Source organism: Rhamphochromis sp. 'chilingali' (genome assembly GCF_963969265.1).
Source record: "Rhamphochromis sp. 'chilingali' genome assembly, chromosome: 7".
Lineage (NCBI taxonomy): Eukaryota > Metazoa > Chordata > Actinopteri > Cichliformes > Cichlidae > Rhamphochromis > Rhamphochromis sp. 'chilingali'.
In genome coordinates, this window is record NC_137934.1 from 941848 (window position 1) to 969487 (window position 27640).

Consider the following 27640-nt stretch of genomic DNA (forward strand, 5'->3'; position numbering starts at 1 on the left):
GCAGCCATTGTGTACGTTATGTCTTAGTGTACAAAGGTTGCTGTCCCACAGTACAGCTGCCCATGCTCTGTATGTATCCATACAGCGATGGTCTGTGGGAGAAACCATGAGGTCATCAAACATTAATGTTGGCTTTGTAACGACGGGGAAACAAACCACATCTTGATTCTTCCCCCTCATCACTCTCGCTTTCTCACCGTGTCCATCTACGCTGCCTGTGGTTATAGGAGTCACACTGGATGAGTAAGTCTCCCAGCCGATCAGAGCTGCTGTCTGCTTCTGGACTCGCACGTTGTTAAAGGCAAAAGAGAAATCGGGTTTGTGTGCTGAGCTGCCGTCATCATTTGTATTGCATTTATATTCTCATTTTCCATGAAAAGACACAAAATGATCATAATATAATGGATCCATTTGACTGGATGTATTTGGAGTGATTTTCAGTTGCTTCTCTTATGCAGTAGTTTAATATAATGAGGCGAGAGAGCGAAAGCCTCCTAGTGGAGGATGGAGCCACTACCAATCGATCCCAGAAAAGGCTTACAAGCCGATTAGTAACGTACAGATCGCAGTTCACTGAAAAATAATGAAAATTAATAACTTTTTAACAGTTTTCATACCGTATTTACATTGTTTTTCATACTTATGTCAACTTTTACTGTCAAATCTTGTGAATAACAGCTGCATGGAGTCTTTTGGTGCTGCCTAGGGGGGTCATAGCAGTAGTCTTCCAACCTATCACAATTATTCAAAGTTTAAGGTTAACAGTTGGCAGAATGTAAGAAAGAGTCATTGCTCTGTTGTGTGTGTGAACTTCACAGGTTCCTTAATAAACATTATTCTGTAACCCAGTGGTTCCCAAACCTTTTTTGCTAGGCCCCCCTTTGTTTTACAAGAAAAATCTTCGCAGATACAGACAAAATACTGTTAATCTGACTATCTTCAGGTTTTACACGCTTACATTTACACAGGCAGTTACTGTCCCTCCATTTAGAAAGGCAGAGGCGTCACGGTGTGATTATTTTACGTGTAGTTGTTTTTTTCCTGTGTAATAATGTTCAACATTGCTATCATTACCTTTTCAAAAAATGCCTCTCTGTGCAAAATGGGTTCAAAAACATAAACAGCTGTGGGATGCTGTTTGATTTGGAGAGCCCAGCGCTGCTCCCGACAGGGAAAACCAATCCTGCAGGGAGACCTACCTCGGCACTTGTGCAGGTGAAGCCAAAGGGAAGATTTGCTTCATTATATTTTCTAGTCTTTGGCTTAGAATGAAGTTGGTTTGGAAACATATTCAGCGATGCTTCATCTCCTGCTTTGCGTTTGTGTGGGAGCCCCATCAAAAACCTGTCCATGATGCTAACAGTGTCCAAGCATTCTTTTTTTTTCTTTTCATACCCCCCCCCCCTGCAATGGCTCTGCGCCCCCCCAGGGAGCGGGCCCCACACTGAACCTCTGCTGTAACCAGTTGTCTGGTGCTATGTGTTAATGCTCAGTATTCAGAAAAATGCAGAACAGATTTTGCTGTCCATGAATCTCATATTCTGAATATGATGAAAACCTGGATACACATATTCACAGAGAAACACTGGGTGTAATGGTTTGGCCCATAAATTCCCTTTTCTGTTTATTAAATAAATATTGATCTTTCCTTGGAACTGATTGTGAATTGAAACATGCTGAGTTAACTCCTGATCTTTACTATTTTACAAAACTCTACTGGGATTTCTGTAATGCAGTCAAAGAGCTTCCTGTATTAGTAACAGAGAACATGTACACACAAAGCTCTTTAAAAGAGAAACAGAGTTAGTTTGTATCTGTCAAAATGAGTGAGGCAGCAGAAACCAGGTCACTCGCTTGAAGTCAAACCTTATGTTTAACCTTTGTGCGACAAAACTAGCAAGAGTCTCCTCACCTCACAGCCACTATAGACTCAACCCGAATCCATCTCTGAAATATTACAAAGAGACAGCAAAGGCATAAAGGAGCATTCAGTACACTGGCACTGCAGCTTCTGTCAAATCTCATTACATCTGTTCATCAGGATCATTCTCTGCTAAATAGCACAGAAACCTCAGATTAGCTTTGTAGCGCTGAAAGTCAAACCTCTCCTGGTGCCTGACTACAGTTCTGATAATTTGACATGTTTGTGTGACATTACTGCAGAGTGACACACAAAATAAAGGGTTACCTTATACTGCTCAGGGAAATATTTTTGTCTATGTTTCATTACTCTTGGGGTGTGATGGCTGCACCTAACATGAAGTGAGTGAGTTTGCTCAGCCTGTCTTCAGTCTGTGGGTGCACTAATGAGCACAGAGTGCAGCCACATGTGAATAATTTAACTGTTTCCAGGAGGATGAGAGAACTCCTGGCTGTGTTTCCGTGGCCACAAGAAAACATGTTTCACATAAATAAGCTAAATAAAACCTGGATTCTTAAAACGATGGAGGCTATAATAACCTGACACACAGACACGCGTATGGCCTGGTTACGACCCGGTTTAAATGAGGCAGAAGCTGAATCTGAGACCACCGTTTGTCATCTGCTTGGATATTTTTTACAGTAGTATCATCAAGAACTGATACTGATCTAGTACTTCATTGGAAGGTAACACAATCAAAACCACTAAAATATATGTATTTGTCATGTCCACCTTCAGAAGGCTGCCTGAGGAAACCCAAACCAGCACTAAGCTCCTCACCTTTACTCACATGGCTACCTCTTTCCTGAATTAGTAAAAACAACGTTTTGCTTCCTGAGTTTAATCAAAAGAGGGCGTGTCACTCTAGTACTGGCCAATGACAGACCGGGGGGGGGGGGGGGGGGGGGGCCTTTCACTTTCTCATAACATTGAAGGTATGAGAATGGGTGGATGGATGGAGTACTTGTTGAAATGTTACCAGCGTCACTGACTTTCAGGTGTGCTCCTCTTTTATCTTCCTCTAATTGCAGAAATCATTTTGACGTTACAGTTTCAGTTTTTGACACCAAGCAGGTCTGTAATGTCAAGTTTAAATAGGAAACTTGTTATTTTATTGTCATTAAAATTAGACCTCATAGACAGCTGTCCATCGTAAAAGTGCCACACCCACCTGCCAAACCCTCCATGTGTCTATCAAATGAGTAGTTCAGCCAGTTGGGCTCATTTACAGGGAACCTGTGAGATACCTTTAACCTCCCGTAGTATCTAATTTAACCCTCCCCGGGTCTCCTGGGGAATCGAGTAATCCAATCCGAGGCCTTTCCCTGCTGTTTCTGCTTGGACGGGACTGTGAATGTCTTTATGAGGAACTGAAAGGCCTTTTCCTCACAGGGTGACGGCAGATGGTACAGGAAACCTCACTCCCCCACCCCCACCACACTCTCTCTGTAATCCTCCCCTCCCTGTTCATCCTGTTCTCCACAGCCATCATTGGTTTTCTCTTTATTCTCATTTTCTGTCTCATACCAGTTTTTAGCTTATGTTTGTCCATTGTTGTTTTATCTGTCCCTTCCTTGGGACGGACACAGCAGCAGAGTGAGCTGCTTCCATAGCAGTACATCCCCAGCAGATCGCGCACCATGCCCATTCACTGTAACCAAGATCATACAACACATATTTGGATTATCAACATCACACACACACACACACACACACACAGCATGTTTTCACATCCTTGTGGGGACATGTAGTTGACTGGTGTTGGCCAGAGGGGCCGATGGCGCGATATGGCAGCCTCGCTTCTGTCAGTCTGCCCCAGGGCAGCTGTGGCTACAACCGTAGCTGCCTCCACCAGTGTGTGAATGTGAGAGTGACTGAATAGTGGCATTGTAAAGCGCTTTGGGTGCCTTGAAAAGCGCTATATAAATCCAATCCATTATTATTATTATTATTATTATTATAATACTTTCCCTAGCCGCTTACCCTAACCATCAAAAATAAATGCCTGACCCTAACCCACAACCTAAACCATAACCTAACTGTAACCCTGACACTAAAACCACATTTTGTACCTTTAAACTCGTGAGGACGGATTTTGTCCCCATAAGGGTTGTTGGTCCCCACAAGCATAGTAAATTTCCAATTGTTGGTCCCCACAAAGATATGTAAACACGTACACACACACACTCTTTTATGTGTGATACAGACTTACAGACTGTGTCATTCAGACTCCACCTGAATATGATTTGTGAGGTTTGTTGTAAAGAAATAATTTATAATCACTTGATAAGTCATCCTGTTGCTGTAGCCGTTGACCTCATACCTCATCTTCTCTGCCCTCTTTCCATAAATCTGCATAATGATGCAGCATGCTATTATGGAAGATACTGGAAAATGAGGAGATGAAGGGATGTTGCTGATCTGGCTAAACACTGAACGCTGGAGCAATATTAGAGCACATGCCAGAGAGATGAATGAGGACCAAAACATTAGTCTCAGATCTGTTAAGTTTGAAATTAAATGTGAAAGGGAATCAGATTTGACCGTGCAAAGTGATGGGCAGGTAATGATTCATGTCTTATATTTAACAAGTTCTATATTTATTTATTTTTTAAAAACAGCATAATCTATTTAAAATGGTCAGGACACGATTCATCAGTGTTTCGATGTGTGTCCAATAACAAGGATGCAGAGCAATGAAGAAGCAGCAGTATGTGGTCAGTTTGTGTATTTAGTGTCCTGTCCAGAGACATGTGGACCGAAGGAAGCAGGGTTTGAGGTTAAGATGGAAAAAGTGCGTGTGTGTGTGTGTGTGTGTGTGTGTGTGTGTGTGTGTGTGTGTGTGTGTGTGTGTGTGTGTGTGTGTGTGTGTGTGTGTGTACACGCTCACTGGGAGCAGCTGGGTGACCCTTAGCACAAGTTTATGCACCAAAGCAAACACAGAGGAGACCTCATCAAAGGGCTGCTGGCGTTTCAATCTCTCGACTGGTAATTGTGAAAAAACTTTAGATATTAGCACTATAAAATAACTTGAGCTCTTTGTTTTTTCCATATGCAGGAGAATATGGGGAGGCAAGCGCATATTAAAATATCCAGGTTCATATCTGGTTATTCAGCTAATTTACTGTTAGACCAACAACACAATGCTAGTTAATCTTCATAAATGTGGAGAAAGATTCTCCTAAAAGTCGATCATGAATTAACTGAGGTTAACCACATTTGTTGGAAAGCTCAGTTCAGTCAATAGAACCTCTCTGACAAAGTAAAGCAGGCTAAAAGATCTCATACAGCTACACATGATTTCGTGCTTTAAAGAAAAAGCTGTAAAACAAAGTGACAGCTTTCAGTCTGGAAAGAGTTACAAAAACATTTCTAAGGCTCTGGGACTCCAGTGAACCAGGATGAGAGCCATTATCCACACATGAACCTTCCCAGGAGCGACCAGCCTACCAAAGGTACTCCAATGGTTTATCAACAACTCATCCAGGAGGTCACAGGAGAACCCAGAACAACATCTAAAAATGTCTCACTTGCCTCATTTACAGTCAGAGGTTGTGATTCAACGATAACAAAGAGCCTGGGCAAAATGGCATCTGTGGGAGAGTTCCAAGGAGAAAACCACTGTTGACCAAAGAGAACACAAAGACTCGTCTCGCATTTGCAAAAGATAAAAAAAAAAACATGTTGATGATCCCCAGGACTTTTGAGAAAATATTCTGTAGATTCGTGAGGCAAAGGTTGAGCTTTGTGGAAGGTTTGAGTCCCGTTACATCTGCCTTCAAACTAACACCATTTCAGAAAAGGACATCAAACTAACAGTCGGACATGATGTGTGGTCGTGTGATCGTCTGGCACTGCTTTGCTGCTTCAGGGCCGGATGACTTGCTATAATTAATGGAGCCATGAATTCTGGTGTCTAACAGAACATCCTGAAGGCAAATGTCCAGCCATCAGTTTCTGCCCTGAAGCTCAAGAGGACTTGGGTTATGCAGCAGGTCCACCTCTGGATGACAACAAAAACCAACTGGAGATTTTTGAGTGGCCGAGTTTAAATTTCAAATGTAAATGATTGCGATACTTTGGAATGACCTTAAACAGCTCATCCATGATGGAAAACCATCAGTGTGGCTGAATTAAGACAATTTTGCAAAGCAGAGAGGGTCAAATGTCCCCCACGAGGAAGTGAAACTCATTGCTAGTTACTGCAACACTTGAGTTACAGTTGTTGCTGCCAAGGGTGGCACAGCCAGTTATTAGGTTGTATTGATGCACGCTCAGTCATCCAGGTAAGTAATCCCAAAAGGTGGATTCTGTCCATCTGGACGTTTTCAGTGGGAGAAACGTTTCCTCATCATCAGGTGACGTCTTCAGTCTCAGCTGACTGCAGGTTTCAACCTTATAATCAGGACATTTGAACAATGACTGAAACCAGCAGCACTGAATGAACACTGGGCTGGGAGGTCAGTTCCTTCATCATTAATATCCAAATTGTCGTGATGATTGATCAATAACCATGAGAGAGTTGGGGAATGGCTGCAATCACAGCATTATTAGATGGTGACAGATGGACCCTTAGGCCCCCTCCTCCATTCAGAGATGGTCTTTCCCTTTTCACATAAATGGCCTCCTTGACTCCGTGTCCAGGACGTGTACGTCCTCATCATTGAAAGAGTGATCAACAAACTGACCTCACAGCCCATTGTTCCTTCAGTGCTGCTGGTTTCAGTCATTGTGCAAATGTCCTGATTATAAGGTTGAAACCTGCAGTCAGCTGAGACTGAAGACGTCACCTGATGATGAGGAAACGTTTCTCCCACTGAAAACGTCCAGATGGACAGAATCCACCTTTTGGGAACTACTTACTAGGTTTAGGGGCAATTACTGTTTTTACATTTCGAATACTCATTTGTTAATATGATTTATGTTTTCTTATTTCTTAACATCACATAAATGACATTTAAACAGGCATTTGTACACAGCCATAAAAGGCTGATGGGGTATTGGTGCCTGTCTGGTGTTCCCACTGAACTTTTATACTTTGAACAGTAGTATTAGTAATACCAGTATCACTAAAAGAATTGGCAGCAATTGTATTTGTGGTGTAGTTGCAGCAGTAATTTGGTAAAATATGGTTCTAATAGGTTGCTGCTTGTAGGTGTCCAACGTGACATGAGGGACTGCAACATTCTGTGCTTCACGGAGACATGGCTGACCCCCACCGTGCCGGACCAGGCCGTAACTCCGTCGGATTCATTCTTTGTGCTCCGCGCGGACAGAACGGCAGAGTCGAACAAAACCAAAGGTGGGGGAGTGTGTTTCATGGTAAACAGAAAGTGGTGTGATGCCAGGAGCATTTCTACTCTCTCCAGCGGCTGCTCGCCACATCTGGAGTTCCTGAGCATTAAGTGCCGCCCTTTCTATCTGCCCCGTGAGTTCACCTCAGTCATCGCCACGGCGGTCTACATCCCACCCCAAGCGGACACAGGTATGGCTTTGTCCGAATTACATGATGTGCTGAGCTCGCTTCAAAACAAGGACCCGGGCGCAGCCCTCATTGTAGCAGGAGACTTTAACAAAGCGAACCTCAGACAAGTCATGCCAAACTTTTACCAGCATGTCTCGTGTCCAACGAGAGGGGATCGAATTTTGGATCACTGCTACACGCCATACAAGCAGGGCTACAAAGCGGTCTCACACCCGGCTTTTGGGAAGTCTGACCACAACGCCATCTTCCTCATCCCCCAGTATAAACAAAGCATACGGAGGGAAGACGTGACCACGAAGGAAGTAAAACGGTGGACTGCCCAATCAGAAGCTACGCTACAGGACGCACTCAACGACGTAGACTGGGACATGTTCAGAGCATGCGCAGTCGACATCAACGAGTTTACGGAAGTAGCAGTATGCTTCGTCAGTATACTAGCGGAGGAGATTATCCCCACTGCGAGAGTCACCACATTCCCAAACCAGAAACCGTGGATGGACAGATCGATCCGCACTGCAGTAAACGCCAGGACCGCCTCCTACAACGCGGGTCTCGCCACTGGCGATATGAGCGCCTACAAAGCGGCCTCATACGGCGTGCGGCGCGCGGTGAGAGATGCCAAACGCCGGTACCAGGAACGTGTGGAGTCCCACTTCCACCAGGGCGACAAACGGAGTATGTGGCACGGACTACGCACCATTACGGACTACAAAGCCAGGGACACTGCGCCGATCAACGCCGACTCTGCATTCACCAACGAGCTGAATCGGTTCTACGCCCGTTTCGAGGTTAGCCAGGCGGCTAATGCTATCTACCGCCTGACTACCGAGGACAGTGACGTCATCAGCGAGAGACCAGTGACCAGCATCGCGGAGCGTGACGTCCGAGCGGCACTGAGGAGAGTGAACACAAGGAAAGCGGCGGGGCCAGACGGCATCACCGGCCGTCTGCTGCGCTGCTGTGCTGACCAGCTAGCAGGTGTGTTCACTTACATCTTCAACGAGTCCCTGGCGAAGTCTGTGGTCCCCACATGCTTCAAAAGATCCACCATCATCCCTGTGCCCAAGAACAGCAAACCCTCATCCCTGAACGATTACCGGCCAGTTGCACTGACCTCGGTAGTAATGAAGGTGTTTGAGAGGCTGCTGAAGAACATCATCTCCTCCTCCATCCCAGACACCACAGATCCGCTGCAGTTCGCCTACAGATCCAACAGATCCACAGAGGATGCCATCGCCCACGTCCTACACACCACTCTCAGCCACGTGGACAAGAAACAGGGTAACTATGTGCGAATGCTGTTTGCTGATTACAGTTCAGCGTTTAACACAATAGTGCCCTGCAGACTGTTCACAAAGCTGAGGGATCTGGGACTTAACAGCCGTCTGTGTGCATGGGTGTTGGACTTCCTCACTGGCAGAACTCAGGTGGTGAGGGTGGGCAGTAGGGCTGGGCCATATTATACCGTTCACGGTAATACCGGTATAATGTTAGGCAACGATAGGAAAATGAAACGCGCATGCGCAGTGCCTTTGTTTTCATACGCACATGGCCGATTGTTGAGTGAAACAGATGAACCAGAATTGGTTTGTAAAAATGGTGCAACTTCAGTGATGTGGAACTGGTTTGGTGTTTGTCCGTCAGATACACAACAAAGCACATTTTTTTGCAGAACATGCAAGCGGCCGTCGTTATTGTCGTATTTGTCGGACTAAGATGCTCTTAAATCTGGGAGTAATCTGGGTCCTAAACTCCGTATGCTTCAGGTCAAACGAACACTGCAGCATCACTTAGAGTTAAAAACTGTCTAAATTCTTTCATCTTTAATAAAACGATCAGCATTGCTGCTTTACCAGGTGTAACTATAAAGTTTAACTTCCAGGCATCCATGAAAACAAAAGTTATTACATTTAACGGAGTTAGAAGTTAGCAGGAAGCTAGCGGAAGTTAGCTCGCTAGTTTCGCTAGTTACCTAAGCATGATATAGCATGTTCTGACTGAGAGATTTCTGAAAAAAAATCAAACATACAGCTCTGCTATCACTTCCAACATAAATGAAGACAGGAAACTAAACAGCAGTGACGTTTGTAGGGTTACTGAAGTTGGGCTAGCTGGTATATAATGATGTGCTACGTGATCGCTAGCGACACAGCTATGTTAGCATAACATAAACAGTGAAGCTGGAGGACGAACGCTAACACTTTTCCACTTATAAAAGTTAACGTGAAGGTTCTTCATGGTTAGAGACAAATGCAATCGCATGGCAGGATGCTGTAAACGGACCAAACTTCAGTCAGGAGAACAACTGAGATAATCCATCCATAATACGAGGTTAGTCATTAATATTATAGTAATGTTGTGGAGTTGTATTTTGTCTCGCATCAATTATATCGTCGGTTATATCGTTATCGCAAATTTTCAAATATATATCGTGATAAATATTTTTGGCCATATCGCCCTGCTCTAGTGGGCAGGTGCTTCTCCAACAGCATCACCATCAACACAGGAGCACCTCAGGGATGTGTCCTCTCGCCACTGCTCTACTCCCTCTACACTTCAGACTGTGTGGCCACCCATGGCTCCAACACCATTGTGAAGTTTGCTGACGACACAGTGGTGTTGGGTGCCATCTCCAACAACGATGAGACGGCCTACATGGATGAAGTGAAGAATCTGGCATCGTGGTGCCAGGACAACCACCTCCAGCTGAACGTCAGCAAGACCAAGGAGCTGGTGGTGGACTTCAGAAGGGGTCAGCACAGAGACTACAAGCCCATTATCATCAATGGAGCTCCAGTGGAGAGGGTGCAGTCCTTCAAGTATCTTGGTGTCCACATCTCCTCAGACCTGACATGGGCTGCCCACATTCAGGTCCAGACCAAAAAGGCTAGGCAGCGCCTGTATCACCTACGACAACTGAGGAAGTTCAGGGTCTCTCCAAAGATCCTCAGGATTTTCTATACAGGCGCTGTGGAGAGCATCCTCACACAGAACATGACATCGTGGTTTGGGAACAGCTGTGTGAAGGACCAAAAAGCTCTCCAGAGAGTGATCCGTACAGCAGAACGCTGCTGCAGGATTGCTCTCCCCCCGCTTCAGGACACCTACACCAGGAGATGCCGGACTAGAGCAGCGCAGATACTGAAGGACCCGTCCCATCCTGGCAACAAACTGTTCCAACTTCTGCAATCTGGTAGAAGGTTCTGCATCTTCTGGGCAAGGACAGAGAGACTCAAGAGGAGCTTCTATCCCCAAGCCATCCGTGCCCTAAACACACACACCCGCCCTCTCACATCATCTGTAATTGACTGAGACAGGACTCTTACAGACACTAAACCAAGGCACAATGTACATTTCAATTCCTTTAATTTTAAATATGTTTATATTGTCTATCCTGTAAAATAGTCAGATGTCTATTCATATTAATGTACAGAATTCACCTGCTTGCTGCTACTACTGCACATGCACAATGTATATACTATATGTGTGTATATATATATATATATATATATATATATATATATATATATATATATATATATATAATGTTCTTCCTCTACACCCCCCCCCCCCCCCCCCCCCAATTTTTGCACATGTCGAGGAGCGTGTCAGGCTACATTTCACTGTGTGTTATACTTGTATAACTATGCATGTGACAAATAATAAAGAACCTTGAACCTTGAACCTTGTCACTGCTGACTGTGTTGTTGTAAAGCAGCTGCATGTAGCTACAGGAGTTGTTAGATGATCACACAACTGTACATGCATCGTGCATGGATTTAAGTGTTTATGCCCACAGCTACGTCCTTATCGATCCATTACTGTGAGGTGACACTCAGAGGCATCATGGAGACAAACCACACATAGTTTTCCAAGCTGATGGAGATGGAACAGATCAGAGCTCTCTATGGAGGCATTCATCTGATCACTGAGAGCTCTGACTGTGGGCTGCCCATTACTGCAGATGGTAGGCCATCAAGGCCATTCAGGCATCGTCAAAGGAAGGCACAGCTGCAGCTCACACACACATATGCACATATCACCACACACACACACACACACACACACACACACACACACACACACACACACACACACACACACACACACACACACACACACACACACAGTCTTGTTCCATTTTTGACTCGAGCCAGTAACTTCCATCAGAAAGCTCATCCTCCTTGCCTTAACACGCAGCTCGCCTGTGAAGCACAGTCAGAGGCAGAAGGACGGACCTGGACTTTGAATATACAAATCATGGTGGGTGTTTGTTTAAATGCAGGAATTAACATTTGCATAAGCAGTACTAAAACGACCATGTCTCATATGGTCCTCATAGGTTTCGCCTGACTCTATTTTGATAGATAAGCTACACTTTATAATAGCAAACAAAGGTGACGTGACTCCATAGTGCAGCAGTTTACACATTCTTCTAACGAGCAAAAGATCCCAGGATCACAAACAAATCCCTCATATGTGAAGCTACGCTGTGTCAGTGAGGGAGTAACTTGGCTCCAGTTCCTGTTGATGAAGTAATGTGGACAGTACCACAGTCTGTACTGTCCTGATCATCTGCACATACTTGTTGTACTATAGCACAGTTAACATTTTTGATTTGCAATGCTGCATTACTCATTCACAGAGTGTCACATACTGCTCTTTAGCTCCTTCCTTAACAAGCAGCTCTTCCTGTTTCACGCTGAGTGCTTGGCGAGCCCGTGCACATCCTGAAACGATTATGTCATATTTTGCAGGAGCAGGTTCACACACACTGCTGCTCGGCGTCATCGTCAACATGCAAATAGCATGACAACAGGCCCTAACCCTGAGCCATGCCCGTGGAGCAACATGAGCTTCCAGAACAGGATGATTTATATTGTGCGATCATTGACCACAGAGCAGCCTGAATCCTTTCCTGCGACTCATGTTCCAGCACATCCATCGTGTTTCTGTCACTCTAACGTAGCGTCTGTGTCATTCTTGTCTTACCTTTCCGGATGCTTTCTTCGATTTCGTGGTCGAAGGCCAGCCGATGGCATTTCCTCCACAGCCCCATGTTGGTGGAGTTATACTGCCTACTACATTCATCTGCGGCGCTCATGGCGAACAGCTGCCGTCTGTTCCGGGCCAAAAGCAGCTTCTCTTGCCATCGGGACACGCTGCTCCGGCTGGCCCGCAGCGGTAGGCTGTTGTTGGGGATGTAGATGAAGCCCGGGTCCTTGCGGCGGCTGGAAAAGCTTCGGCACCGCTCCCTGTACCGTCTGGCGTCTGTCTCGTACCAGTGGTCGGAGCACATCGCCACGGCCAGCATGCCCAGGGCGCAAAGAGAAAGAGAGAGGCCGGCGTAGAGCAGTAACTTCCCCGCAGCCATGCTCGGTTCTGTCACAGCCGCATCAGCACCTCGACAGACGGACAGCTCCTCTGCGGCTTCCCCACCGCTTCAACTCACATCACCTCTGGAGAGCAGCGTCGGGACCATCCTCCGGGTGACCTTTATGTACAAACGGAAGGCGAACCTTTCCGGCGGCACAGTCTGCAGACAAATACGTTTAATCCCCGGACGCGGAGGTTTTCGGTGATAAAGTGCCCACGTCCGTCCTGCGTGCGCGGCGCTGCAGCACCTCGGCGGAGAGAAAAAGACGCTTATCTCATTTCAGCTCCCAGCCACGGATCCGTCTGTCTGATAGGGCGACACCATCAAGCACAAAACACATCAGCACGCCGCTAAGGGTTTAGTTAAACATGTAGTAGGCCATACGTGACACGAACCACTGCATAACCCACCCACTGACAGTAACGATGAACGAGGAAGAGTGCAAACATGCAACGAGTGATTTATACAGCCGTATTTACCGAATGTAAGGGTGCGATTGAACGAGCACGAACATGCACCACCTATAACGTGCAGCTCATAGTTTAGAGAACCAACCTGATGTGTCCACAGAGCCCACGCAGCCGCAGCCCACCAGCCAGAGCACAGCGCAGGGGTATCAGCGCCACAGTCAGCATCCCCAGCACGTCTGAGGGGATGACGGCAGCTGCTACACATCAGGCCTGTGCGCTGACCAATCAGCACCCGTCTGTCTGGAGCAGCGCCGTCAGCTCACGGGCTACATGACTACAGCTGCCCGCGTGAAATCTCCAGTCAGGTTTGATTTTTGATTCGGATTCAACTTTATTGTCATTACAGTTTGAATCTAATCACACGTGCAAGAGCAGTAAGAGCAATAGGAGCAGATTATATACCAATACGGGTAGGAATAAAGGTGGGAATATGAACAGATTATGTACAAATAAGTTAAGTATACAGATGTTTATATTGCTATACAGACGGGCAGATTTACAGGTATTGTATGAACAAATATACAGATGTGCTACAGATGTATCGATCTGTGGTAACCAGATCTACAGAGTGCTGCACTGACATTCACTTAAACGGAAAAATCCAACGAAGCAGCGATGGAGGCGGAGTGGATTCCTCACAGTGTTAGAACATTGTGCTTGAAACACTGAAAGCTGAGCCGTTCCCTTCAAACTAATGGTGGGGGGGCAAAACAGGAATTTCTGCTGTGAAGTTTCCAAATGTGATCATGTGAAATAGGTTTTCAGTTGTTTCTAGTGTTTTGCCTCAATAAGTGCTTCCTGCAGGAATACAACATATGTTTGACACAGTCACGTGACCATGCATCGCTTCAGCTCCTGAACAGGCTGCTGTCAGTCATAGTGTATAAAGCATATGTTGGTGGACTGACCAGCAGCAGCTGGTATTACTGTTCTTCTGAGTGTTTATTGGTGGAGACATTCACCTCAAAGGTGGTTTTGATAACTATGGTCCATGTTCATGTCTGTGTAGCTCAAACATTTTGGGTCACATTAAAATGAAGGGACAGCTGAAACCATGTTTCCCTGAATTCAAGTAGTGTTGGTTCTTAAACTTTTCATCACCCATAAAGAATATGCCATATTCTGCAGAAACCGGCTATTTTAGGACCCAGAAGAGCTGCTTTTCAGTTAATGTAGGCAATATTGATATTAGTATGTTGTATGCTGTTTATTTAGCCTGACACATTTGTTTTGGAGGTGTTTGAGCACTGCAGCACAAAAAGACATTGAGTCACATATTTAGAAGGAAGCTAAAGGAATTTATGATTGGTCATAATTATGCTGATCGAAGCTGCTTAAACAATTCACTGAGGTACATAAAAAATGCACATTTTAAAAAATTTGGACTGAAAACATCCAGAACAATCTTTCTGTTTCTTCATATCTGGCGCCATCTTCTGTTATTAAAGAGCAATAGACTCCGGGTGCCACCTAGAGCTGCAATCAATTCAGTGACGATTCAAAAGATCCATTCAACTTCTCAAAGTAGCTTCGGCTTAAATGAAAATTGGGAAAAAACTGAACAGAATGAAAAATAATAAATGGTAAAGTATTGATCGAGAGTGAAAGCACAGTCAAAACACAGAGCAGTGTTTGCAGGAAGCTGGCAGGAAACGCTGTGTGTGGCAGGCACATTTGCAGATCCAAATTTCAGACAGCAGACGGGACTGTGCTCGGAAACTGGAACTGGCAAATACCAACAGACAGGTTCAAACAGAGAACTGACACTTAGACAGGACACACAGTAAGAGGGAAACAGACACTAAATACAAGAGGGAATCAGGACAAAGAGGAAACACCTGGAGAACACGGCTGGCAACAGTCTAAGAGGTGAGACGGGGACAAGTGGCTGCAGAATAAAACAGGACACACAAACTGAGGCGCAGACTGACTAAAATACAGGGAACAAAGGGAGAGGGCCAAGAGAGGTGAGAGAAAGCAGACAGACACATAGAAACATGACTGGGAAACAGGCAACTACACCTGGAGAAGAGGAAGACTTCACAGGGAAGGACACAGAGACGAGACCAGGACATGAAAAGGAGCCTAATAACAAACAACACAACCTAAACTAGAAATACAGAGAACAAGGAAAAATAGTCACACAGGGAGCCCAACAATATTAAACAAGACCCTAACAGAACCCTGCTGGAACGGCTCTACATTTAAAATCTTCAGTTGGTAAAAAACAAAATGAAAATGTAATTCTAATGAGCTAAGTCGAAAAAGAAAGAAACACTGACAAAATACAAATAAAGGAAGAACTTCACAGCCTTTAGGTTTACTCAGCAAACAAATTCGCTTTGCTGTGTCGACTTAGTTTAAGAAATTCATCCAACGTTTGTCAGAGTAAACATTACTCATCTTTCACATGTACTCAGTGGTTTAACATAAGAATCCTCAAACTGTCTTCCTTCACTACACCTTTTTACCATGATAAAGTGGTAGGGTGCATACCATTAGTGTTGCCTGTATGCACTCTACATGAGCATCTTCACCGTTCTGCTATCCTGTTCAACTTGGTCAGAGCCATCGTCCCCCTCTCTATCATGCTAATGCTCATGCTAACTGAATTATTTAAAACTTTTTCAAACTCCATCTTCTCGACGTCACACTTGTTGCCCAAGGCTGTTAGCAAGAGAATCCCATTTATTATGATGCTAAATTACTGAAGCTCGTTTACTGGCTAATGCTACAGTTGAGGCCAAAATTATTAGCCCCCCAGGAATTTTGGATCATTTTGCTAAACTTTTGCCCAATGTTTGCAGCATTGATGAAACTTGATATAATCAAACATTCACCAGCGCTATTTAGTAGCTTTTGGTATATTATAAAATGCATTTCTAGGCTTGCTTTATATCAAATATAATAAAAAAAATGGGGTGGTCAAAAATATTAGCCCTATGTGAATGTTTGCTTTCAAAACTCCTTGATCAATTCACCAATCAGCTTTGAAACCACAGGTGTGCAGTCAACTGGCTTCCTAACAACATTCAATCAGCATAGAAAGGGTCCAAGGAACAGGGACTTGAACACATGAGAGTTACTGTTACTGACCATTGCCAAAGACAAAGGAAATAATTTTGGAGCTCAGAAAAAAGATAGTAGAGGCTCGTTATAAAGGGCAAGGCTACATTGCCTTTTCCAAGCAATTCACAGTGTCTAGAAATGCTGTATGTTGCATCATTGCCAAGTACAAGGAGACGAATTCTGTAAGAAACAAACCTGGCCGTGGCCGTAAGCACAAGATTTCAAGAACTCTGGAGAGGAAAATAGTCAAAGATGTCAGCAAGGAACCCCGGACATCTGCATCTGGAGTTGATGTTTCAAGGAACACAGTTGTGACGGCTCTTCATTGACTTTAGCAGCATCGTCCCAGAACATCCCCTTTACTCAAAGAGCAGCACATCGTAGCCCGACTGAGGTTTGCCCATGAACATTTGAAAGGTAAAGATGAGTTTTGGTAGTCTGTGCTTTGATCTGATGAGACTAAACTGGAACTGTTTCAGCACAGTTGTTGCTTATGTTTGGCGAAGAAAGCCACAGGCCTTCAACCCCAGGGCCCTATTTCAGGAAGCCGGTTTAGAGCAAACTCTGAGTAAGTATATCCTGAGTTAACGGAAACTCTGGGTTTTCGGTTTCACAAAGCGAGTTTAGATTAATTCTGAGCGAGTTACTATGACGACACACTCCGTGAAGCTAACCTGCCCCCTAGCAGGTTTACTTCAACTAACCCTGACTTTCTCCGCCTCTTTGTCAGAAACCTGACTGTAGGAAGTGTCAGACATGGCGTGCTCCTTCCTTGAAGAGCCAGTAGATGTTGAAGCCCAAATTCTCCGCAGAGCTCTCCGCCGGGAGAGAGTGATTAGAGCGCGTTCGGACATTTTATCATTTTCTGATGATTTTCTGTGTGAACGTTACCGTTTTTCAGCACAATCTATAATTTATTTGAATAACATCCTCAGGCCTAATATTGCTCATGTGACACATCGCGGACATCCTCTCAGTTCTGTACATATTATTTGTATTGCACTTCGGTTTTTTGCAAACGGGAGCTTTCTGTATAATATTGGTGACGCTGAGCACGTTTCCAAGGCTACCGTCTGTCGGGCAGTTGCACTGAAACGTCTCCTGTACTCGTCTGTGGTGTTCCCCGGTCATAGACCCACAAGATTTATCAAAGAGGGATGCCACAAAATTGCAGGTAGCAGGATGAACGAAACTTAATTCATGATGTGGTGATACTTGAACTACTTAAATTTTACATTTATTCTCACGGTTCCCAGGCGTGATTGGCTGTATAGATGGCACTCACATTCCAATCATTGCTCCTTCAGTAAATGAAGGAGACTATGTGAACAGGAAGTCTTTCCACAGCATTAATGTGCAGGTACATAGTTCCCTGTAGCATTTCAAACTAACAAATTATTTCATTATAGTAATGGATGCTAATTTGTGTTCTCTGCACTGTGAAGATCATATGTGATGCTGCCAACATTATCACAAATGTGGAAGCCAAGTGGCCAGGCTCTGTGAGTGGTGGTGGTGGAGGACCCCCACCTGTTTTTCGGGCCTCCGCTTTTTTTCTGTTGGCTATAACGGGTCACATTTGAGCATACAGAGTAAGCAAATATGTACTTGTAATGTGCTCAGATAATTTCAATAAGTGCTTACAGAAAGAAAATTAATGTAGCCTCTAACTGCAATTGATTTACAAACAGACCAAGCACTATGGCTCATAATACAATTACACCTCACCTGTTTGGACTATATTTTTATATTTCATTTTTACTTGCTGCCAGGAACGTTTGGGGCCTGTTGGGTTGCACCTGCGCTCAAATCACATCACAAAATAAAATGTATGAAATAAAAAATAAAATAATATAATAAAATAACGTGTTAAATGGGTGGAAATCCCTCGATCAATGTTTATATTAACACTCACGCATTGACTCTGTCGGCTATGTTTTGCCATGCATGCTCTCTTTCTTTTGCAGCTGTGGCTGTGTTACTTTTTTTCCGCAAAATTTGCATGTTATCGGCATATGCTGCCATCAGAATTTCGGCCTCAAGCGCTGTGAAATACATTGACCGCGCCTTCTTTCCCTCCGTCTCCATGGTGACTCGCTTAATCTGTGCTCCACTAATCAGGGCTTTATGTATCCTCGTGCGCGCGCTTAATTTGGGGTTAAAGCAACTCCGCGTTGACTGAACTAATTGTTATCAGCCTTTCTGAAACCGAATATTCCGAGTTGGACAGTTCGGGGTTACTCAACCCTGAGTATCGTTTTTCACTCTGAGTTTTCTAAACCGGCTTCCTGAAATAGGGCCCTGGAGCACAGTTGGGAACATCATGCTGTGAGGCTGTTTTGGCGCCTTGGGCACAGGAAGCCTTGTTTGGTTGCATGACATCATGAAAAAAGAAATTATGTTGACATTTTGAAGGAGAATTTGCAGAAATCTGCTCATAGTCTAGGCTTAGGTCATCGCTGGGTCTTCCAGCAAGACAATGACCCAAAGCATGCATCAAAATTAGTCCAACAGTTCCTCAAGGATACCAAAACCAAGATCCTGGAGTGGACCATTCAATTTGGAGCAGCTAGAACAGTTTGCAATGGAGGAATAGGCCAAAATCCCTCAGGAGACCTGTGCCAACCTTGTAAAGACCTACTCTAAGAGATTGTTGTCAGTTGTGGCTCAGAAAGGGTACAGTATTGACTATTAATGGCCATGGGGCTAATAATTTTGGATGTTTCATTTTTGCCCTTTTTTCAGTTTGGTGTATCAATAAAATATTGTAATTAAACTTAGTGGACATATTTATTTTGGAAGCAGACACACTATACAAAACAAAGACTTGTTGTTAATGGTCATTTTCACACTGAAATCAAGAGTGCTGTCTAATTTCATAATGGGGGCTAATAATTTTGCCATCAACTGTAGCTGGTCTAACTGATCTCAGAACAGTAGGCACCATACCTTCCATCAGTTCAGTCACAGAGTGGCAGTTTATCCACAACGAGCATGCACAAACCACCAGAAACAAGCTGCTGGCCCCTCAGCTTGCTCATCTGCAGTCTTTGTTAACATGAGACGAAAATGCCTTCAGAGAGAGATAAATACACTTTGCCATGAGATGAAACAAGCACAGCTTTCTTCAGCCACAAGTAATGTAAAGGCTGTAATGTAAAGGCTGGATGCACATATTATTTGACAGGTGAGTAGCTTTATGACAGAGCTGTCTGACATGAAAGCCTTGCTTTACCTTGGTACATTTTAATTTAAGTCTATTTTCAGACGTGAAAACACTTCAGGTCACCAAGACTTTTACAGTCTAACATCAAAACCATGATGCTGGTACTGTAGATGAGCTTTTTATTCAATAACTCATATTCAACCACAGTAAATAAAAAAAGGTTCTGTGTAACGCACGGCTCTTAGACAAACGTTTGCAAAAGCATCTTTTCCAAGTGTGCTACTGATGACACTGTCTCATGCATTCTTACACTACTATACACTGCACTATTGCTGGTTGTGCTCCACTCTGGACTGGCTGAGTGAATGTGACTACAGTAAAGCGACTCTGTTGGCAGGTTCAAGCACACGTGTGCACTGTGGTCCCATAGAGCACTGAGCCATGGGTCCCATGCACCTACCTTAAACGTCTTAAACGCCAGGCAGGTTAGGACCCAAATACCTCTCAAGCTGGACTGAACTTAACAACAGCTTTACTGCTGGAGAAAATACAAATAACTAAATACAAAGAACTTAACTGTCAGGAACGCAAACACTCGAGATTGTGTGAAAAGGAATGACAGAAAGAAAGTAAATAGCAAAGATATGTTGAATAGAAAGGTATTAATGAAATGTCACAAAACAATGTTATTAAAATATCATTATGAATTTACAGTTTTTTATTTATACAGGCGCAAATTAAACCCAATTTGTGCCTGTGTGTGTGTGTGTGTGTGTGTGTGTGTGTGTGTGTGTGTGTGTGTGTGTGTGTGTGTGTGTGTGTCAGAAAAAGTGTTAAGCATAGATAAAAGTGCTGCAAAATGAGACTTTTAGAAAGCACCTTTAGTGTTCGACAGGTTTGCTACAGTATGTTGTCAGAAGTATTCATTCATCTGTCTGCACATGAATATAAACTTGAGTCTCATTCTTAATCGACAGGATATTTAATATGATGCTAGCGCGCCCTTACCAGCTATACCAGCTTTACTAATACTTTATTTTTTTATTAAGTTTATATGTTGTGTTTTTTGTTGTTTGGTTTTTTTAACGATGGACGTAAAGTGTGTCAGTAAAGAGTAATTGATTGAATTATGTGCTGCAGAACACGTGGGCTAAATGTTGTTTTGAAATGCTTCCGTCTCATTATTATTATTATTATTTTTTTTATTGAAAGAAATTTTCATATACAAAACAAGTCAAGGAAACAGACCAGAATTGTAACAATTTACATTATAAAGATGGTGAAGCAAGTCATCATAACTTTACAGTGAGAAAATAAAAGTTTCTAGGATAAAGTAATAAGGAACATAGACCTTTTGACACAGGCAGGAAAATTAGAATAGCAAGTATTTTGTGATTTTACAGCATAGTACAGCAGTTTTTTTGTTCATATTTGAAATAAGCTTAAGTGACTTAAAATATTGACAAAAGTAATTCAAGAAGACGGTAAACATAGGAGAGGCATTCTTCCACTTACATAAATGAATAAAAAACTTACATAGCACTATTACAAAATTGACAACATCTGAGATTTCAGAATCCAGATTGTCCATAAAGTAAAGAATATCCTTAGATGTGAAGGCAGGTACATTGGAAATTCTGAGTGAAACCCAACAGTGTATTTCAAACCAATTCCGTCTCATTATTACCAAGCCAAATTAAAAATCAGCGCCTCCTGCACTTATAAGCGAACAGCTGCATTTAAGCGGAACTTTGCCTATACCTGTCACATCCACGGAACTATTAACAGGGACGGACTTCCGCTTTGATTGCGTAAACGCATTGGTGTATGCGTAGATAAATTAGAATATATCGACTAGGATACTGTTTTCTAGGATGGTGTTTTCGAGAATTTAATGACGGCTAACGGGTACACATATGTGTAATAAAAACTACTAATTGTTCCAACGATAGATATGTGTAATTCACACAGAGTCGCACAAACAGGAAGTAAGAGGAACAAGCCAATCAGCTCCACGGAGCATGTGTCACGCGTGATGCACCGTCTCTGGTGAAGGTTACGGTTAGTTGAACGTGTGCACTGTTACCTGTTACCTGAAGCAGAGGCTACAGACAGATTCGGGAAACAACGTCGTGCGCAGCTGCGGTAAGGATTAATTTCACTGTCATGAAGCTGTTCGTCTGCCCACAGCAGCTCACAGACACGAGCTGCTTCCTCCTGTTCAAACACAGAACAGTGTTAACAGATCGTCCTGTGACTGCAGCATCAGAAACCCTACTTCTCATATTTACCTGCTGTTCAGTGATCCAGTCTAACTCACTTCGGCGGCCTCCCGGTATAATTTATCCCAGCTGACCCAAAGTAACTAAAAACGTGCTAATATATAATTACTAATAGTTCTAAATCTGCAATACAACGAACCTTGCTAACTGAATTATACGGACCCACGAACGCACTTTGATAAGTTAACATAGTTTATAATCTGGATTTAGCGAGTTTATGTAAATCTACGCCGCCGGACTCCTGGGTTTACCGGTGTTCCAGATTAACTGGCGCTTAGATCAACTGGTGTTGGTCGAACAGATGTGTGGCAGTCTTACGTTTCAGGAGCTGCTACCGACAAACCAGTGTATGTGTACTCCACTGTGCTCTGTGAGTGACGTGACCTGCAGTTAAATATTTGAAATGATAAGCAATGGTGCTTCAATCAGAATTCTTTATTCATTTCTATGGAAATGATGCCGTTTCTCCAAGACCAGAACAGGCTGGACTAAATTAAATAATACAGCATATTATACAGTTTATAAACTATAAGAAACAGCTCTAACATATGTTTCCTTTATTAGCTCCTTTAGCAGAGAGAGGAAAAATTGTACTTTCTCATAATTTACAGCAATAATCAACACGACCGACTCAATTGTCTCAGATCATTTAGATGCTAACGCTGCATTTTCCAGTTCAGGCCAAAACCTGCTGATCTTTATTAACCCTTGAATGTCAGGCTGGCATAGCTAGTTATTACATTAGCATCAGGGAGAAGGCTAGCTATACTACGGCACATGGTATGTTAAATGTTTTTGGAGGAATGTTCACTGTGCTTTTTATTGTTTCCTTTACGTATTGTGTATTAGTGCGAGGAAAATAAACCAGTTCTTGCTGTATGCATTCCAGTCATATGCAGCTATATGTCTCAATAAGTACATATTAGAGACGCCCAGAGCTCCATCTCTTCAGCCACCTTCTCTAGCTATCCTGGGGGGACACCAAGGTATTTCCAAAAAATCTGAGAAATCTACTCTTCTGTGTATCCTGGGTCTGCCCTGAGATCTACTTCCAGTGAAACCTACCCAGAACACCTTACCTAGGAGGTGTCAGGGAGGCATCCTAGTCAGATACTCGAACCACCTCAACTGACTCCTTTCAGTGTGGTGGAGTAACAGCTCTACTCCAAGCTCCTCCTGAATAACCAAGCTTTTCACCCTGTCTCTAAGGCGAAGCCAAACCATCGTGTAGAGCAGGGGTGGGGGAACTCTAGGCCTCTAAGGCCGGTGTCCTGCAGGTTTTAGACGTGTCCTTGATCCAACACAGCTGATTTAAATGGCTAAACGACCTCCTCAACTAGGGCTGGGCCATATTATACCGTTCACGGTAATACCGGTATAATGTTAGGCAACGATAGGAAAATGAAATATCGCGATAGAATATGAGTAAAACGCGCATGCGCAGTGCCTTTGTTTTCATACGCACATGGCCGATTGTTGAGTGAAACAGATGAACCAGAATTGGTTTGTAAAAATGGTGCAACTTCAGTGATGTGGAACTGGTTTGGTGTTTGTCTGTCAGATACACGACAAAGCACATTTTTTTGCAGAACATGCAAGCGGCCGTCGTTATCCGGTTGTTCAGTGATGACGCGACGAATCCTACTTCCGGGTCTAAAGTAGTCTGCGTTTAATATGGCTTTTGTGTTGTTAACATGTTTAATGTTTTGTATTGTCTTCTATTTGATCTCAAAAAGCTCCTAAAACAGTCAGTGATCCCTGTTGACCTCCCTCGGCTTTTATTACCACTAATCATTTATTTAAGCTCAGTTTTTAAAACCTTAGGATGTAGCTACAGCCCAGCCCATGCAGCAGTATATGAATGACTAACCTCGTATTGTGGATGGATTATCTCAGTTGTTCTCCTGGCTGAAGTTTGGTCCTTTTACAGCATCCTGCCATGCGATTACATTTGTTCCTGACCACCGAGAACACTCACATTAACTTTTATCGAGTGGAAAAAAAGTTAGCTTGTTTATATTATGCTAACATAGCTGTGTCGCTAGCGGTCACGTAGCACATCATTATATAGCAGCTAGCCCAACTTCAGTAACCCTACAAACGTCACTGCTGTTTAGTTTTCTGTCTTCATTTATGCTGGAAGTGATAACAGAGCTGTACGTTTGAATTTGTTTCCAAAACCCCGCAGTCAGGACATGCTATATTGTATTTAGATAGAAGCTAGCGAGCTAACTCCATGCTAACTTCTAACTCCGTTAAATGTCATAAATTCCGTTTTCATGGATGCCTGGATGTTAAACTCAATTGTTACACCTGGTAGAGCAGAACGCTGATCATTTTATTAAAGATGAAAGATGAAAGACTTTAGACAGTTTTTCAACTCTCAGTAATGCCATAGGGTTAGGGTTAGGGTTACCTAACCCTAACTGGATTGTCGGACTAAGATGCTATTAAATCTGGGAGTAATCTGGGTCCTAAACTCCATATTCTTCAGGTCAAACAACACTGCAGCATCACTGAGAGTTAAAAACTGTCTATATTCTTTCATCTTTAATAAAACGATCAGCATCGCTGCTTTACCAGGTGAAACTATGAAGTTTAACTTCCAGGCATCCATGAAAACAAAATGTATTACATTTAACGGAGTTAGTAGTTAGCAGGAAGCTAGCGGAAGTTAGCTCGCTAGTTTCGCTAGTTACCTAAGCATGATATAGCATGTTCTGACTGAGAGATTTCTGAAAAAAATCAAACGTACAGCTCTGCTATCACTTCCAACATAAATGAAGACAGGAAACTAAACAGCAGTGACGTTTGTAGGGTTACTGAAGTTGGGCTAGCTGGTATTAATGATGTGCTACGTGATCGCTAGCAACACAGCTATGTTAGCATAATATAAACAGTGAAGCTGGAGGATGAACGCTAACACTTTTCCACTTAAAAAAGTTAACGTGAAGGTTCCTGATGGTTAGAGACAAATGCAATCGCATGGCAGGATGCTGTAAACGGACCAAACTTCAGTCAGAAGAACAACTGAGATAATCCATCCACAATACCAGGTTAGTCATTAATATACTGCAACAACATGGGAATAGAGCAGCTGCCAGAGAATTCAACATTAATGAATCAATGGTACAGAAGTGGAGGACGCAAGAAGAATGAGTTTAACAAAGTTTGATTTATCTGACTGCTTTGTTTCGCTTAATGTGCCTTATAATCCCGTGCACCTTATGGTCCGAAAAATACGTACTGCACACTGCAGTTTAATTCAAATTTAAATTTTATTTGTCACGTACACAGTCATACACAGTACGATATGTAGTGAAATGCTTGGACAACTGCTCGTGACCTAAAGAAAACAAAAAAGGAAAGGCTATGAATAAGATAGGAAATAAATATGAAAAATTAAAAAGGGTAAATTTAACTAGGAAGGAATAGAATATAAATTAAGGTTAAAAATGAAATAACTGTACAACACAAATTAGAATGAAGGGTAAATTTAACTGGGAAGAATAAGATAAAGATAAATATATAAATTAAAGTTGAAAATAAAATAACTGTACAACAAAATACACAATATAGAACTATATAAGAATGTATGAAGAAATCTAAATATAAATAAATATATACACAATAACAGCAGCTGTACAAGTATTAACCGGAAATGAAGAATATAGTGACCAGTGTTGTGCAAAACCAAAGTCCAGTGTGTGTGTAAGAACCATATGTGTGGGTCAGTACTGTGTGGTGGTGTGATTGAGAGACCGTATCGCCTGCGGGAAGAAGCTCCTCCTCAGTCTCTCTGTGTTGGTCTTCAGGGAGCAGAATCGCTTTCCTGACCTCAACAGAGAGAACAGTCTGTTGTTGGGATGGCTGAGGTCCTTCACGATCTTCCTGGCCTTGGTCCAGCACCGCCTGCTGTAGATTGAGTGCAGGTCAGGGAGCTCGGAGCGGATGGTGCGCTCAGCTGACCGCACAACCCTCTGTAGAGCTCGTCTGTCCTGCATGGTGCTGTTCCCGAACCAGGTTAAGATGTTTCCCGCCAGGATGCTCTCTATGGTGCACGAGTAAAAGTTCCTGAGCACCTTGGAGGGCAGTTGGAAGTCTCTCAAGCGTCTGAGGTGGTAGAGACGCTGTCGGGCCTTTTTCACCACGGTGTTGATGTGACAGGACCATGACAGGTCCTGCGTGATGTGAACTCCGAGGTATTTGAAGCTGTCCACTCTCTCCACTGGGCACTCGTTGATGACGGGGGTCTGGTAGTTCCTCTCCTGCTTAGTGCTGAAGTCCACTATCAGCTCCTTTGTCTTACTGACGTTTAGAAGGAGGTTGTTCCTCTGGCACCAGTTCTCCAGATTCCTAATCTCCTTCAGGTAGCACCTCTTTTCAACTTCAGTGGATATTATACATGGTTATGCTCAGGATATGTCGGCCCATTTCTGCTGGAAATGCCTTTTGGTTAAACTTTCAGCAAGGAATTTGCATTTGCACTGTTACATTTTTATAAAGCTTTAATGTACATAAAAACCAGCTTCTTGTTTAAGTGAAAATAAATGGAAGGTTGTCTTTTTGCACTAGTAATGTTGTGGAGTTGTATTTTGTCTCGCATCAATTATATCATCAGTTATATCGTTATCGCAAATTTTCAAATATATATCGTGATAAATATTTTTGGCCATATCGCCCTGCTCTATCCTCAACATGCCTTCAACTTCTCCAGACGCCTGGTAATGAACTAGCCTCTCACATTACCCCTTGAGTGCAAACTAGAACTTCTGTCCATAAATATTATGAGCAGAACAGCAGAGTCCAAAACCCACTGAAGATGAGTCTGACTTTTTGCTTGCAGCGCAGACTAAACTTTCACGGGAACTGGACCCTGCAACAACAGGCTCGATCTACTCTGGAAGCCGAGGGACACGGTCAAATGCTTGCTCCAAATCCACAAAACACACACAGGCTAGTTGGGCAAACACCCAGACGCCCTTGAATGTTTTGAGTGGATGCAGAGCTGGTCCAGTGTTCCCTGACAAGCACGAGCATCTCATTGTTCCTCCAAATAAAAGCCCAAAATTTTCAGTCCTTTCTTACCATGAAGATGAATCACCAGCTCTTTTAAAATCATAGAAAAACTTACGTAGAATACTTTTACACATGCTACGTTCATGTAACTTTCATGCTGATTAAACAGATAAGTTGTACCACAAAGAAACCCAAAAACTGTACATTGTGATATGACGTGTTCAGAGTTATTTTTCACATTTTTCTTTGCTACGTAACTCCATATATCCTGTTTGACTTATTTGATGTCTTCAGTTTGTATCTACCATGTAGAAAGTAGTAAAATAAAGAAAAACATTAAATGAGAAGGCGTGTCCAAACTCGTCACATGTCAAACTCTGTGTTTCTTGTGCTCATTAGTGATGGCAGGCCTGTCCAGCTATGCATTGCGGATGGCCAGACTGAGCTCACAGATCTTTGGAGAAGTTGTGCATCCAACTGACCCGAAATCTATGAAGGTGGTCCAGCTATTCCAGGAGCCCCCTACGGCCAAGAGGAAGGAGGTGTATGACTGGTACCCACACCACAAGATTTACTACGCTGTGACCCAGAAGCTCAGGTTCATGGGTCTGTTCAGGTACAGTAGAATACACCTGTGATACGATGACAGTATTTACCTTTGTAAAAGCAAACATGGCTTCATTTATTTTTACACAGTTGTGCTGCCGAAACACAGTTTTAAGAGTTTGAAAGTTCATTTATTTTCATTTTTTGTGGGATTTACAAAAAAATGTAAAACAAATCCCACTGTTGTCATTTTCTCCCTTTAAAAATGTAATTACATTACAGTGTAGCTGTGATAATGAACTGAT

General features: G+C 43.2%; 2 protein-coding genes across 2 annotated transcripts in view; one reads left to right on the forward strand and one right to left on the reverse strand.

Annotated features, from left to right (window-relative positions):
* Positions 1 to 13469, reverse strand: part of tmem178bb (transmembrane protein 178Bb) — a 74560-nt gene extending 61091 nt beyond the window's left edge. Inside the window, exons 1-2 of the mRNA XM_080887729.1 lie at positions 13339 to 13469; positions 12399 to 13089 (exon numbers count right to left, since the gene is read on the reverse strand). Of these exons, the coding sequence (XP_080743855.1) occupies positions 12399 to 12780 (382 nt within the window). The 5' untranslated portion in view covers positions 12781 to 13089; positions 13339 to 13469. The remainder of the gene's footprint in view (positions 1 to 12398; positions 13090 to 13338) is intronic.
* Positions 1 to 27640, forward strand: part of mrps33 (mitochondrial ribosomal protein S33) — a 339553-nt gene that overhangs the window by 309319 nt on the left and 2594 nt on the right. Inside the window, exons 2-3 of the mRNA XM_080887336.1 lie at positions 21568 to 21633; positions 27189 to 27405. Coding sequence (XP_080743462.1) covers positions 27191 to 27405 — 215 coding nt within the window. The 5' untranslated portion in view covers positions 21568 to 21633; positions 27189 to 27190. The remainder of the gene's footprint in view (positions 1 to 21567; positions 21634 to 27188; positions 27406 to 27640) is intronic.